The sequence below is a fragment of the Propithecus coquereli genome, unplaced genomic scaffold, assembly GCF_000956105.1.
Source record: "Propithecus coquereli isolate 6110/MARCELLA unplaced genomic scaffold, Pcoq_1.0 Scaffold535, whole genome shotgun sequence".
Taxonomy (NCBI): domain Eukaryota; kingdom Metazoa; phylum Chordata; class Mammalia; order Primates; family Indriidae; genus Propithecus; species Propithecus coquereli.
Window position 1 is genome coordinate 975,885 of NW_012151230.1, and position 13,066 is coordinate 988,950.

The following is a 13,066-nucleotide window of genomic DNA, read 5'->3' on the forward strand; positions in this document are numbered from 1 at the left end:
CCAGGGCCGGTGGGGGGCCGAGGGGCGCAGCTGGCGGGCAGAGCAGTGAAGTCCTCGGCTCAGCAGCGAGGTCCCGGTGGCCAGGCCCTGGCTAGGAGAAGGCGGCTCCGTCCCTGCCCGCTGGACGGTCTCCCTGGCTGCGGCGGGCAGCGCCCTCTGCCGGTCCCGCCCCTGTGCGCGGCATCGCCCGGCCTGTCCTCGGCGGCGGGACTGGCTCCCAAGTCCGTGCGCTCCGGGCACTGGTCCTCGCCCTGCGCGGCAAGCGGTCCTGATTCGTCTTCCCTCTCCCAGGCCAGCGCCGCCGTCAAAGCGCCAGGGCCTGGGCCACTGTCCACGGGACGCTCAGCAGCAGCAGCAGCAGCATGGCGGCCACCAGCGGTCCTGGGGTCCCCGGTGGAGGGGAGGCCAGGGAGGTGCAGGAGCAGACCTCATAGCCGTCCTCAGAGCGGCTCTGGTCGTGCTGTCCCGGCAGGGCGCGAGCCCCATCCACACCCGCCGCCTCCGAGCCGTCGGCCCGCGGGTCTCCACAGACCAGCCAGTCCCGGGCCGTGGACTGCGGGTACCCGGGCGCCGCCTCCAGCTCACCGTCCAGCACCTTCCAGTACTCCTGGCCGCGGAAGAAGTAGGCGGCACCTGGGGGAGGAGGAGGCAGCGCTGAGCTCCGCTGGCCCCGCCCCACATGGGGACTCCGCTGGACGGCGGGGACACAGAGGGCCTCTGAGACGGAGTTGGAGTTTGTGCGGCCACAGCAGCACCGCACAGGCCCGGGCAGCTAGGAGGAGCCGCTGGCGGCAGGGGATGGACCGGCCGACCTCTCAGAGCTTCCCTCCCGGACCGGGTTTTGCCGAGAGCCTGCTCTGTGCCCGAGGACGGAGCACTGAACACAAAACAAGACGGAGGACACTTCCGTCCTGGGGGAGCTGCCCATGGGGTGGTTTCTCTACACTGCAGCGCACGGGGAGGCCAGGGCTGTGCTCAGGAGGCGTGGTGGGGGCTGCGTGGGTGTCTTGGGGAGGTGCAAAGGCCCTGGGGTGGCAGTGTGTTTGCTGTGAGAGGCAGGAGGCAGAGGCAGGTGGGCTGGGGGCACGGCAGAGCTGCGGGGAGGGCAGAGAAGCCCCAAGGGGAGGGGCGCGGCGCTCAGGAGTGGGGGACCCTTGGAGGGTCTGTGGCGGGTGTGGGGCAGACCCCTCAAGCTCACTCTGACAGGTGCTGGGCTCCCCTCTGCTCAGGGAACCCTCCCAACAAGCTGTTGCTATGCTGTCTACAGGTGGGGAAACTGAGGCTGCACAGCCTCGACCCGGGCCCGGCGCTCACCATCGGACCAGCGCATGGCGTCGTCCAGCGTGCTGGGGACGCCCCTCCACAGGGGGCTCTGGGCTGGGTAGCCGGGGTCCATGCGCCGCGTGTGGTCATCGTAGCGCCAGTACAGCTGGTCCTTAAAGAAATAAGTCCTGTCATTGTGGGCCCAGGAGAAGGCGGCATCCACGCCGCCCGGTGGGAGGCTGAAGTCCGAGACGGGCCGCGGGTATCCTTCCTCTACGTTATTGTCCTTAAACACCCAGTATCTGTCTCCTGGGGGCGAGAGAAAGAGCCATGGGCCGGGGCTCGGCCCCACCCCGAGGGGCAGGGGGCTCCAGCCCTTCGACCTCCCCGCGTCTGCCACCCCTCGCCCAGGTGCTTCAGGACGGTGCTGTGACTCGGTGCCCCGCGTCACAGTGCCGCGTGCTCACGAATACTCAGTGAGCGGCTGCTCGTGCCTGGCACGGACGTCCCGCGCACTCGGCAGCTGTGGACGCGGGTTCTGTGTGGCAGCCACTTCGTGGACGGGGACCCGCCTCTCGGGCAGAGCCCCAAGGCACCACTCTTTACCCTTTTCTGGGGGACAGGGCTGGGGACATCTTCGTGGGCACAGACAGGAAAGGCACTTGTGTGACTTTCACACTTTAGTAAGAGTTGATGCAGAAACAAGATGTCTAAAAGTCCTTTGCTGGACAAAGGGAAGAGGGACACGTGGAGAGACGCTCATATCACTAGAGAAGCGCAACTTGGGACTCAAGGAGACGCCGCCGCACCCGTCGGACGGTCACGGTCAGAAACAGAAAATAAGCGCTGAGGGGAGGAGAGGCTGGAACCCAGGGGCACTGCTGGTGGGGACGTGTGGCCACCGTGGAGAACAGCTCGGAGCGCCCCCAAACTCTGAAGCTAAGGCTACCACGGAACCCAGCAATCCCACCGCTGGGTGCTCGTCCAAGGGAACGAGGGCAGGGTCTGGAAGACGCATTTGCACGCCCATTTGCACGCCCACGCGCACGGCTGCGCTCTTCTCCACGGCCACGAGGAGGCGTGTCCGCTGGCGGACAGCGGATAAACGAGCGTGGTCTGCCCACACGCCGGAACGCGACTCGGCCTTGGAGAGGAAGGAACCCCGGTGTCACGCTGCCACGTGCACGCGCCGGAGGACACCGTGTGGAGTGGGGAAATTGCCAGACACGAGGGACAAACCGCGGGATCCCCTGAGGTCCCCAGAGCTCCAGATTCAGAGACAGAAAGTGGGCGGGGGGGTGCCGGGGCTCGGGGGGACGCAGATTAGTGCTTGATGGGGACAGAGACTCACTTTGGGAAGATAAACATGTTCTGGAGACGGACGGCGGTGGCGGCTGAAGAACAGCCTGTGCTCACTGCCACTGAACGGTGCGCTTAAAAACGGTTAAAATGGCAAATTTCGTTACATATTTTCTAACACAATTAAAAAGGACACAGAAGTCCTTTGCTGGAGCCTGGACAGAGCTGAGACGTCTGTGAGCAGGGGAGGCGTCGGGAGAGGGCGGCACATCTGAAAAACGCCCCGCTGCAGCCCAGCGGGAACCAGCGGGGCCGTGGGGAGGGCGGGCCGCGGGCAGAGGCCTCCACAGTCTCCCGTCCTGCCCCCGCAGGTCACCCCCGCACTATTCAGGGGAAGTGGGGACTTCAGACTGGAGAAACCTGCAGATGTGCCTTGTCCAGGAGACCAGAGCGAACGTCACCAGGAGGACGGCTCAGAACTCACCACCGCGGTGACGTTCCCGCCGAACGTGCAAACCAGAGTCTGGTCTGGAGGAGACGCCAGACAGAGCCAGGAGGGACGACTCAGGTGACGCGCAGGGGTCCGCGGGCGCCCGGGGCACGAGGAGAAAGCGGCCCAGGAGGTGCCGACCAGGGACGGGGCCGTCAACACTCAACTGCCCACGTCTGGTCATTGTGCAGGGACGATGCCTTGCTCTGAGGGGTTCAGGAGCAACTGGTCATGAGGTCTGCAACTCACTCTTTTTGTAAAAAAGTTGTCTTAATTAAATTTGTTTTTGAGTCAGGGTCTCTATATGTTGCTCAGGCTGGTCTTGAACTCCTGGGCTCCAGTGTTCCTCCTGCTTCAGCCTCCGGAGTACCTAGGACTACAGGTGTGCGCCACTGTGGCTAGCTTTCGCAACGCTCTTAACTGGTTCCGGAAAAGAAAGCAGAGGAGGCCGGGCGTGGTGGTGCACGTGTGGGCCCAGCTACTCGGGAGGCTGAGGCAGGAGGATCGCTTGAGCCCAGGACTTGGAGGCTGCAGTGAGCTGTGATGATGCCACTGCACTCCAGCCTGGGCGACAGAGCAAGACCCTGCCCTGGAAGAGAAAGAAAAGAAAGAAAGAGTGAGCATGGTGACCTAGAGGATGGGAATTTGGGCATTCATGTAGTATTTTTGCAATTTTTCTGGAAGTTAAAATTTTTCAAAATAAAGGTTTAAGAAATGAGGTGGGGCCAGGCGCGGTGGCTCACGCCTGTAATCCTAGCACTCTGGGAGGCCGAGGCGGGCGGATCGCTCAAGGTCAGGATTTCGAGACCAGCCTGAGCAAGAGCGAGGCCCTGTCTCTACTAAAAATAGAAAGAAATGATCTGGATAACTAAAAACATATATAGAAAAAATTAACTGGGCATGGTGGCGCATGCCTGTAGTCCCAGCTACTCGGGAGGCTGAGGCAGAAGGATTACTCGAGCCCAGGAGTGTGAGGTTGCTGTGAGCTAGGCTGACGCCACGGCACTCACTCTAGCCCGGGCAACAGAGCGAGACTCTGTCTCAAAAAAAAAAAAAAGAAAAAAGAAATGGGGTCTCTCCCGTGTTTGTGGACGTAGCCACTGCCCTGGGTTGAACAGCGTCCCCCCAAATTCACATCCACCCGGAACCTCGGAGTGCGACGTTACTCGGAAACGGGTCTTTGCAGGTGTGAACAGGTGAGCTGAGGGTGTGCCGCGTGAGGGGGATCCCAGACCGATGCTGGCGTCCTTGCTGGGGAGGGGGACGCCGTGTGCAGACACAAGCTGAGGCCGGGGGCTGAGCCGGAGCCGCCACAGAGCCTCGGGGGGAGCCCGCCTGCCCACCCTGGATCTGGGACTTGCAGCCTCCAGAGCTGTGAGAGGACAAGCTCCTGCTGGGTCCAGCCCCCGGCGCGTGCGACAGAGACGTGGACGTGAGAGAGATGCTCACGTCGTGTGCGAACAGGACGGCAGAGGCTCTCCTTGGAATTGGGGCTGTGGGGCGGCCTGGAGAGAGGCAGCCCGCCCTGCCCCCCGGCACAGTCCCCTCGGCCCTGCACTAAGTCCTCCGCCTCCTCCTGGCCCCAAGTCACCCCCATTGACGTTCCTGGCACTCGGCAGGACTGTCCCTGCCACGGGGCCTTTGCGCTGGCAGCTCCCCTGGCGCAGAACACAGCTCGCTCGGTCTCTGCTCTGAGCCATCTCCCGTCACCCCTCCTTTCTCACTGCACGAACCCTACCCAATACGAACCTCCTCGTTACTGCGGTGCTCAGCGTGTGACCCAGCCCGAGCGAGGGCCGGGGTCTTCCTCTGTCCTGTCCTCCGTGTACGCGCAGTGGCCACCGCAGGGCGGGGCACGTGCCCTGGGTGCACAGGCGAACGTGCCGCCCTGTGCTCTGTGCCTCCGGGCAGAGGTGAGGCCACGCGCCGGGGCACTGAGGCTGCAGGGCCCTGAGTGCAGCGTGGGGACCACGCACCTTTGAAGAAGACGATCTTGTGGTCGCTGGTGCGCTCGTACACGGCGTCCACGCTGTCCAGGTGCAGGGGCAGGCCCCGCCAGAAGCGGTGCATCTGCGCCGGCTGCAGGGACACCAGGTGCCGGTCTCGGTTCAGCCGCCAGAAGTACTTGCCTGGGGGACACAGGGGAGGTGGGGCTGCAGGTGGCGGGTCTGGGGCCCGAGTGGGCCACACCCCTCTATCCTCTGGCTGCGGGACCCCGGGGTTACCTTTGAAGAAGAAAGCCTCCCCGCGGATCTGGGCCACCGCGTCAAAGTGAGTGCTGCACCTGTGGGGCACGTCCTTCCGGGGCCTGTGGGGGCAGAGAGAGCGGGTGGGCTGGGAGGCGGCCGCCCCACCAAGCACCCATGGGGCCGGCTTCACCAAGCCTGGGGAACGGGCATCTCGGCTGCGGGCTCTGCGAGGCCAGAAGAGGAAGGCGAGTTAACACGAGGCCGGCAAGGACCCGCCCTCCGTGCATGCGTCAGGGCGCTCGCGCACACGTGGGCAGGAGTGGGAGCTGGGCAGTGCCCGACGGGCCAGCTGGGCACCGTCTGCCTAAGAGCGAAGTGTACCTGGGACCCCGCTCCAGAGCTAGAGCTCTGTCCTAGAGAGTGAATTCATATCATCATCATCATCATTATTATTTCGTATAGACAGGGTCTTGCTATGTTGTCCAGGCTGGTCTTGAACTCCCGGCCTCAAGCAATCCTCCCGCCTCAGCCTCCCAAAGTGCTGGGATTACAGGTGTGAGCTACCGCGCCCGGCCTGCATCATTGTTTGTGACGGCAAAGGACCCGGCACAACGTAAACGTCTGCCAAGAGAGGACTACAGGGTGGCCCACGGACGCCGGCGTGGCACCCGGCTCTCCGAGGGACGGGCGAGTCGTCACAGACAGACGCAGGCCTCTCAGAGAAGCCACGCGCGACGTGAGCAGCACAGGGCTGCACATATGGCTCTGTGTCCGAACTTCCGTGCAGACGTGTTGGACACGTTCGGAAGGGACGTTTGCTCCCGGGGAGGTCGGTGCTGGGGTCAGGGGGGGAAAAACGACCTTTCCAAGCCGGGCGCTTTCTGTGCCTTCTGAACTTTGTTCCATGGGCTTGTGCTACCCACTCCAAAAATAAGTTACTTTCAGACAAAAGCCGAGTTGGAGCGGCACCTCGGCCCGAGTGGAAATTCAGCGTGAACCGCTAGGCGAGAAAAGTGTGAAACTGTCGCACGCTGGAAACCAAAACCAATCCCTGCAAAACCAGCGCCTGCCAGCACCCAGGACAACGCGGCCCGGCTGAGCCCAGCCTTCGAGTCAGCCCCGCCAAGCACTGGCCAGGTGCACACGCCCCTGGTCTTCCACGACCCCCGCCCCCGGCAATGTCCCTGCCACGTGGAGCGGCAGCCGGCCACCCTGCGCCCCGTCTGACTTCCAGACCCACAGAAGCCACGTGCTGATGCGGTGGTGGTGTCTGGTGGCATGAGGCCGGGCTGCTTGTCACCCCGCAGGTGACAGGGACGGGGGTGAGGAAACCGTGTTTGAAGTTTGGGGTCTCTGCTCCGGCTCCCTGGTGGGTGAGCGCGTTTCCCGCCCCTGCCCGAGGGGGTTTAGGGAACGGAAAGTATCACTCGGGCTGTGTCGGGGCAGCGCGGGACAGGGACACACAGGCCACGGCGGGAGGTGGCAGCGGGGACGTGGCTTACGGGATGCTGGACCGGTTGTCGGGGGGCTCCGGCAGCAGGGGCGGCTCCTCGGGCTCCGGGGTGTGCGGCTGCGCCGTGGGGGACACAGCCTCCCGCACGCCTGTGGGACACAAGAACCGCGTCGAGCCCCAGGACGCCGCCTCCCTCCACCTCCCCGGCCCCTCCGGAGTCCGGCTCAGGCGGCCACAGCCGCGGAGCGCCGCGGGGCCAGCCCGCACAGCGCGCGGACGGCGCAGGGCGTTCAACACCGCCCGGAAACCTCACTCGTGGCTACGCGCCGAGAGAACCGGGAACGGCTTTTCCAACAGAAACTCGCACACCACGCTCAGGCGCGGCTCCGACGGCCAAAGGTGGACGCACCCACACGCGCAGGGACGAACAGAGAAGGAAAACCCGGCAGCCCAGAAGAGAGGGAAGTTCTGCTCCGGGCTGCCACGTGACGAGCCGTGAGAACGTCACGTGCAGCGCGAGGGCCAGAGACAAAGCTGCAGGATGAGCCCTTCATAAAAACGCCCAGAATTGGCCCATCTAGAGCGAGAGGAAGTGGATCGGGGAGCCGGGGCTGCCCCCAGTGTTCGGGGGACAGACGTGGACTTTTGTCCCAGGGCGCCGAGGGTCTCAGGGGCGGCTCTGGGAAAGGCGGAGGGGCCCAGCCACGCACCCCACGGACACCGCTGCCCGGACGCGCTCTTTATCCGCCCACACGTGGGGCCGCGGGCTGTGCCGGGCGCCCGTGTCCGGCTTCTGGGCACACTCACCGTACAGCTGCCAGATGCGCACTCTGTCCTCGTAGGGGAGCCCGTAGCGCAGCGGGTCGCCCACCGGGCCCTGGTAGTACGGTCGCATGATGGAGCGCGCCGCGGCCGCGTGGCTTAGCCCCAGGGCGTGGCCGAACTCGTGGACGGCAACCGCAAACAGGTCCATCCCGTGGGCATCTGGGGACGTGGGGACCACGTGAGCCGGGCAGGGAGGGGCCCTGTCCCCGAGGGGTGGGGCCGCGGTGGCCCAGGGTGCCTGTGGGGGCCACCATCCGCTAAGCCAGGCTGCCGTGGGGGGCGCCCGCGGGCCCTGGTCCTGGTCGCACGGGTTCGGGGGTCGCTCAGGGCTTGCTCGATCCCCATGAGGCTCTGTGGGGGCTGCGGGGGCCCCATGGACTCGCCGCCGCCAGACGCACCCGAGGAGCGGAAGGTCCAAGCCTCGTCGTCGTCAAAGTGGACGTCCCCTGCGGCGCGGTGGTCGCCGGGGAAGAAGGCGTGGGCCACGGTGCCGCCAGGGCCGTCGAAGGGGTAGCCGTCGTTGTGCTCGGCCTGGGAGAAGTCGATCTGGATGTCGGCGGCGCTGCCCGCCACCTCGTGGAAGTTCAGCGGCGTGATGTCGCTCCAGACCTTGAGCGCGTAGTACATGAGCGCCCGCACCGTGTCGCGGCCCAGGGCCGGGTCCCGCGGGAACGTCCGGACCCTGCGGGCAAGGGTCAGAGCCCAGAGTCCAGCCGTGGAGAAGAGGCCCAGCGCCCCCCGCCCGGCTCAGGTGCCTTCCCTGGGACCAAGCGCGGCCCCAGCCCGGGGGTGCCTGTGTCGGGGAGGGTGCACCCCGTGACCTGCCCTTCCCCCTTCCCAGGCGTCTGCTGCCCTGGGGAGACCCCAGGAGTTCGTGCAGGATGGACCGGAAGGTGGCAGCAGGTGACAGTCGGGTGGGCTGAGACCCCCAACGCACCAGGGTCCACCCCCAAGTGCAGCCCCCAGCCACAGGCCCTCAGCGGGCACACTCTGCCCTCGTCCACCTGCTCCCACCAGGGAAGGCCTCTCCGAGCCATTTCTGACCCCAGGGACGGCAGAAGGGGACAGCCCAGAGGCAGCGGGTCAGACGGTGCCCCCCAAACTCGTGTCCTCCCGGAACCCCGGAATGTGGCCCGACGAGGAAACGGTGTTTGTGGGCGTCAGTGAGGACAGAGACAACGGCGTCCGGGCTAGGGTGGCGCGACCAGGGCGTGCCCTCGCGAGGGGCGGCGGCGCACAGACCACAGGCAGGAGACCGCCACGCCCGAGGGCTGCTCACACCCGCAGACGCGGGGCAGGGCCGGGGCAGACCCCGAGCCTCCGGGACAGGGAGGGAACAGGAGTAACTTCCCGCTGCCCAAGGCCTCGGCGTGCGGGCATTCGCTGGGGCAGCCCCCGGACACCGAGACACGGCCAGCGCCAGGCCGGGGCCTGCTCCTCGCCGGCCCCCCACCCACCTCCACGACAGGTTCCTCTTGTTCCACTTGGTGGGGGCCGGAGCCTGGCGCCTCCTCCGAGCCTGGGCCGCGGTGGGGAGGTCCGGGAGGGAGCAGCGTGGCGTTCTCATCAGCGCCAGGGTGGCCTCGTCTGCAGGGGCGGGTGGTGGGTGGGCGTCAGAGCCAGGACCCCAACTTGGGGTCCCGCCTGTCTCCCCAGAGCTGGAGCGTCTGACTCGGGCCGTGGCTCTGCGCTCAGGTGCCGCCCCCTCCCGCCGCACGCGGCCCCGGGGCCCGCGGCGCCCACAGGCCAGGACCGCGGCAACATTCAAACTTAGGGCGTGGCCGTGACCAAGCAGAGGGGGCCAGGCTGAGCTGGCGCAGCCCACCGGGGACAACGGTGCCCCCCCGACCCCCAGAGCACTGACCGAGGACGCCGGTGGCCTCCAGGCCCCCAAACTGCTGCATGGCCACGATGGCCCTGGACAGCTCCTCCTGGGTCTGCAGCCGCCCGGTGGCGGGGTCTGCCGGGGGCAGGTAGCCGAACCTGCTCAGCCACTCCTGGGGGCAGAGAGCAGAGTGAGGGGTGCAATGGGGGGCTCAGCCCCCAACCCCGAAGAGGAGCCTGCCCCGGGCCCCACTGGGGCAGGTGTCGGCAGCCTCTCAGCCCCATCACCAGCCAGCCCCTCACCAGCCCACAAGCCACCGCTTGCCCCAGTCTTAAGGCAATTTACCGACAGCAGCTGGAAAATTGTCTTAATAAACTCGATGCCCTCTAGGTAAGGTGAGCTTGCGCAGTGCACAGCCTGTACAACTGCCCACAGCAGCCCTGCTCCACCTCGTCCTGAGGCAGCAAAATGCCCAGAGGACATTTAAAAGGTTCTTAAACATGACCAGCACCAAATGCAGGCCCTCAGCTGACTTGTGGGAGGAGAGTCTAGGGCCCAAGTCCTGAAACCCCAGCCGAAAAGGGCAACGGGCTCAGACTCGTGTTAGGACTTGGCGTGAGCTGCACGTTACTGGAGCAGCAGCAGCGCAGTGCAGTGAAGAGCCCGGGCTCAAGCCAGGCTGCCCAGGTTCAAATCCTACTTGGCTACCTCCTCGCTGTGTGACCTGGGGCAAGTTAGTCAACCTCTCTGGGCTGTCTCCTCGGCTATTAAACCAGTAAGAGTCCCGACTTTGCAGGATGGTTGTGAGGACACGAGTCAGGATGCGGGAGATGCTCACACCAACACCCTGCTCTGCCCAGCGGGTGGGCGTGGGCCGCGAGCTACTCCACCCCCACAGCCCGGCAGGGAGCAAGACTGGTCCAGCCACCTCTGCCACCCCGGGGGGTCTGGGGACAGGAAGAGCCTGATGCCATCCATGGGGGGACCCCATGCCATCAGTGGGGGCTGTCCCGCCCCGAGCTGCAGCTTCCTAACCGCCAAACGGCGCCCGCGCCCACCCGTTGGCTGCCGTGAGGACCCTGCTCCGCCGTGCGCATGCTCGGAGGGCCACCCCAGGAGGGCCCACGGGGTGCAGGGCTGGGTCCCCGGGCTCCTGTGAGCTGCACCCCTACCCCGGGCCTGGCTCCAAGAAAGGTACAAACCAGGGTGACATGCCAGGCCCTGCTTGCAGACTTGCCTTTTTTGGTGGGCATTTAAAAAATTCTCTCAACTAACTTATGCCAGCTGCCGGGCACCATAGCTGAGTCTCTGCCCCCACCCGAGCTCTCTGGGAGCCGAAGACGGGCCCACAGGGCCGGGCAGGTGCGGTGGGAATGAGGCTCCACCCCCGAGCCCCCAGGGCACTGTCGGGACAAGCCACACGGGCCTCGTGCAAACAGCTGCCGACACCTAGACCCCCTCCCACTAACAGAGCCCACGCCAGGGTCCTCCCCACGCGGCCCTGCCAGGAAGCCTCCGAGAGTGTGAGCAGAACGGGGGTCCTGGGGACCCTCGGGTCTGGTTCTCAGGCTGCAGGCCCGGGACCCTCCAGGGGGGCACTCATGATTCCAGGGGCAGCTTCTCCTGAGGGGCCCTTGGGGCGCCAACCTACGCTCCCCCAAGGTGGGGCCCAGACAGGCCCGCCTCCCACTCTGGCTCTGACCCCGGGTGCCGGGGTCGTGGCCGGGCCTGCACGATCTTCCTCTGGGAGCGCACCCCCCGCCCCACACGGACACCCTCCCGCAGCGATCACCAGCAGGATTTGCTGGGCGTGTCCCACGGCTACTCGCCGTGCTAGGTGCTGGAGACACCCAGGAGCGCATTCCACACTACATACGAGCATTTTCAGCCACACGCGGTTTTTTGGAAAAGTTTTACAAACATTTTAAAGTTTTGATTCTGCAATATTCTTTTCAAATGTCAGAACACACACACACACGTTTTTGTAGTCCCTTTGTTAAGATCACAGACTGGAGCTACAGGGCCACGGTGTCTCATGGTTACAGCAGCCTGTCACCTCCTCCGGGAAGCCCTCCAGAGTGTCCTCAGACCAGATACGATGCTGGGTGAAGGTGGCCCAACTGCCCGCTTACCAGGGAAGGGTCCACACAGGGAGGTGCCTTCCCCCCCACCCCAGGCCAGCTGTTTCCCAGGTCGGGTCACCCACCCCCTGCCAGGCCTCCCCCAATCGGGAGCCAGGGTAGCAGCAGGGTGGCCCCTCTGCTCTGTGGGGTTCACAGAGGACGGAAACAGTCCCTCTGGTCCCCGGAGAGCCGGCAGCCTGGGCACGAGGCCACACACCTTTCGGGCCTCAAACACCTCACACTGAGCCTGGGCCCGGCAGGCAGCACTCGAGGTGGTTTTAAAATGTTTTCCAGCATTTAAGAGCAGGTGGTTTGGCGGCAGGTCCGAGTGGCCCACCCCGGACAGCCAACCCCCGTCAACAGCCACCCCTGCCGGGCACAGAGCACAGAAAGGACCGAATCCCCGGGCTGTGGGTGCCCGTGACTCCCGCCCACCCGAAGGCCTGGGGGCTGCGCCTCAGTCTACGGGCATCACAGCCCCTGTCCTGTGGTCCCTCTGGGTCAGATCCCAGACGTGGCCGGAGTGCGAGGGTGGGGACAGCTCCGCACCTCGCCGGGGGATGCACCACGGAGGTGCCGGAGGACAGGACGAGGCCCTGGTGGACGCAGGACAGAGGCGCCCCCCGCCCTGCCCAGCACGACCCTCGGGAAGGAGCAGCCGGCGGAGACAGCTCTGCTCTGCAGGACGGAGGGCCAGCCCCAGTGGCCAGCGCCACACGAGCGCCGCGGTTGATGCTGGAAATGCCCGAGGCGGTCAGCGGGGCCAGGAGGGGGCAGAGGTGACCAGGCTGGGGTCCTCGCAGGCACAAATGCGGCGGTGCCCCTGCCCCGCCCACCACAGAGGCGCCTATGGCAGGATGGCCCTGGGTGGGGGCGCAGACCGCCCACTGCGTGTCCCCTGCCCGCCCACCTCAATTCCTGCAGAGCCCGGACTCACCCGCCGGCCGGCCCATCGGTCTGAGCGGCTTCCTGCCCCCACGCCCACCGCCCGTCCTCCCTCTGCTGTCACCACGGAGACTGTTGTCTCCAGGGCAACCGAGGCTACGGCGGGCGTTGCAGCAACAGCGGTGGGTGAACCTTCCAGAAGGCCACTGGGGAGGGGGCAGGAGGGGAGCCCAAGAGCTGCAGGGTGTCCCAACCCTGCAGACGCCCCGCTGGTGGGAACTCCCCTAGCGGGCGGCAGCTGCTCCACTCCCGCCAGGGGCGGGGCCGTTAACAACGCCCACAGGACACTGAGGCCGGAGGCGGGGGCCTCGCCCACTGGCCACCCAGCTCTGGCTACACTTGTCACTGTAGCTCTGATCACCGTTTGACACTTCGTGTATCTTTTACAGCTTTACGGAGATAACACACAGCATAAAATACCCTTTGATGTGTTTTTGTTTGTTTTTTTGAGACAGAGTCTCACTCTGTCACCCGGGCTAGAGTGCCGTGGTGTCAGACTGTCTCACAGCAACCTCAGACTCCTGGGCTCAAGCGATCCTCCTGCCTCAGCCTCCCGAGTAGCTGGGACTATAGGCGCCACCATGCCCGGCTAATTTTTCTATTTTTAGTAGAGATTGGGTCTCGCTCTTGCTCAGGCTGGTCTCGAACTCCTGG

General features: G+C 65.5%; 1 protein-coding gene across 1 annotated transcript; it reads right to left on the reverse strand.

Annotated features, from left to right (window-relative positions):
* Positions 1–304: 304 nt before the first annotated feature.
* On the reverse strand, positions 305–9,675 carry MMP17 (matrix metallopeptidase 17 (membrane-inserted)). Its single transcript, XM_012657250.1, has 9 exons — positions 9,384–9,675; positions 8,977–9,106; positions 7,918–8,201; positions 7,502–7,678; positions 6,744–6,843; positions 5,278–5,360; positions 5,029–5,181; positions 1,315–1,572; positions 305–633 (listed from the first exon to the last, which is right to left on the reverse strand). Exons 1-9 carry the CDS (start codon positions 9,421–9,423, stop codon positions 305–307), a joined length of 1,554 nt encoding a protein of 517 aa, XP_012512704.1. The 5' UTR covers positions 9,424–9,675.
* Positions 9,676–13,066: the final 3,391 nt, after the last annotated feature.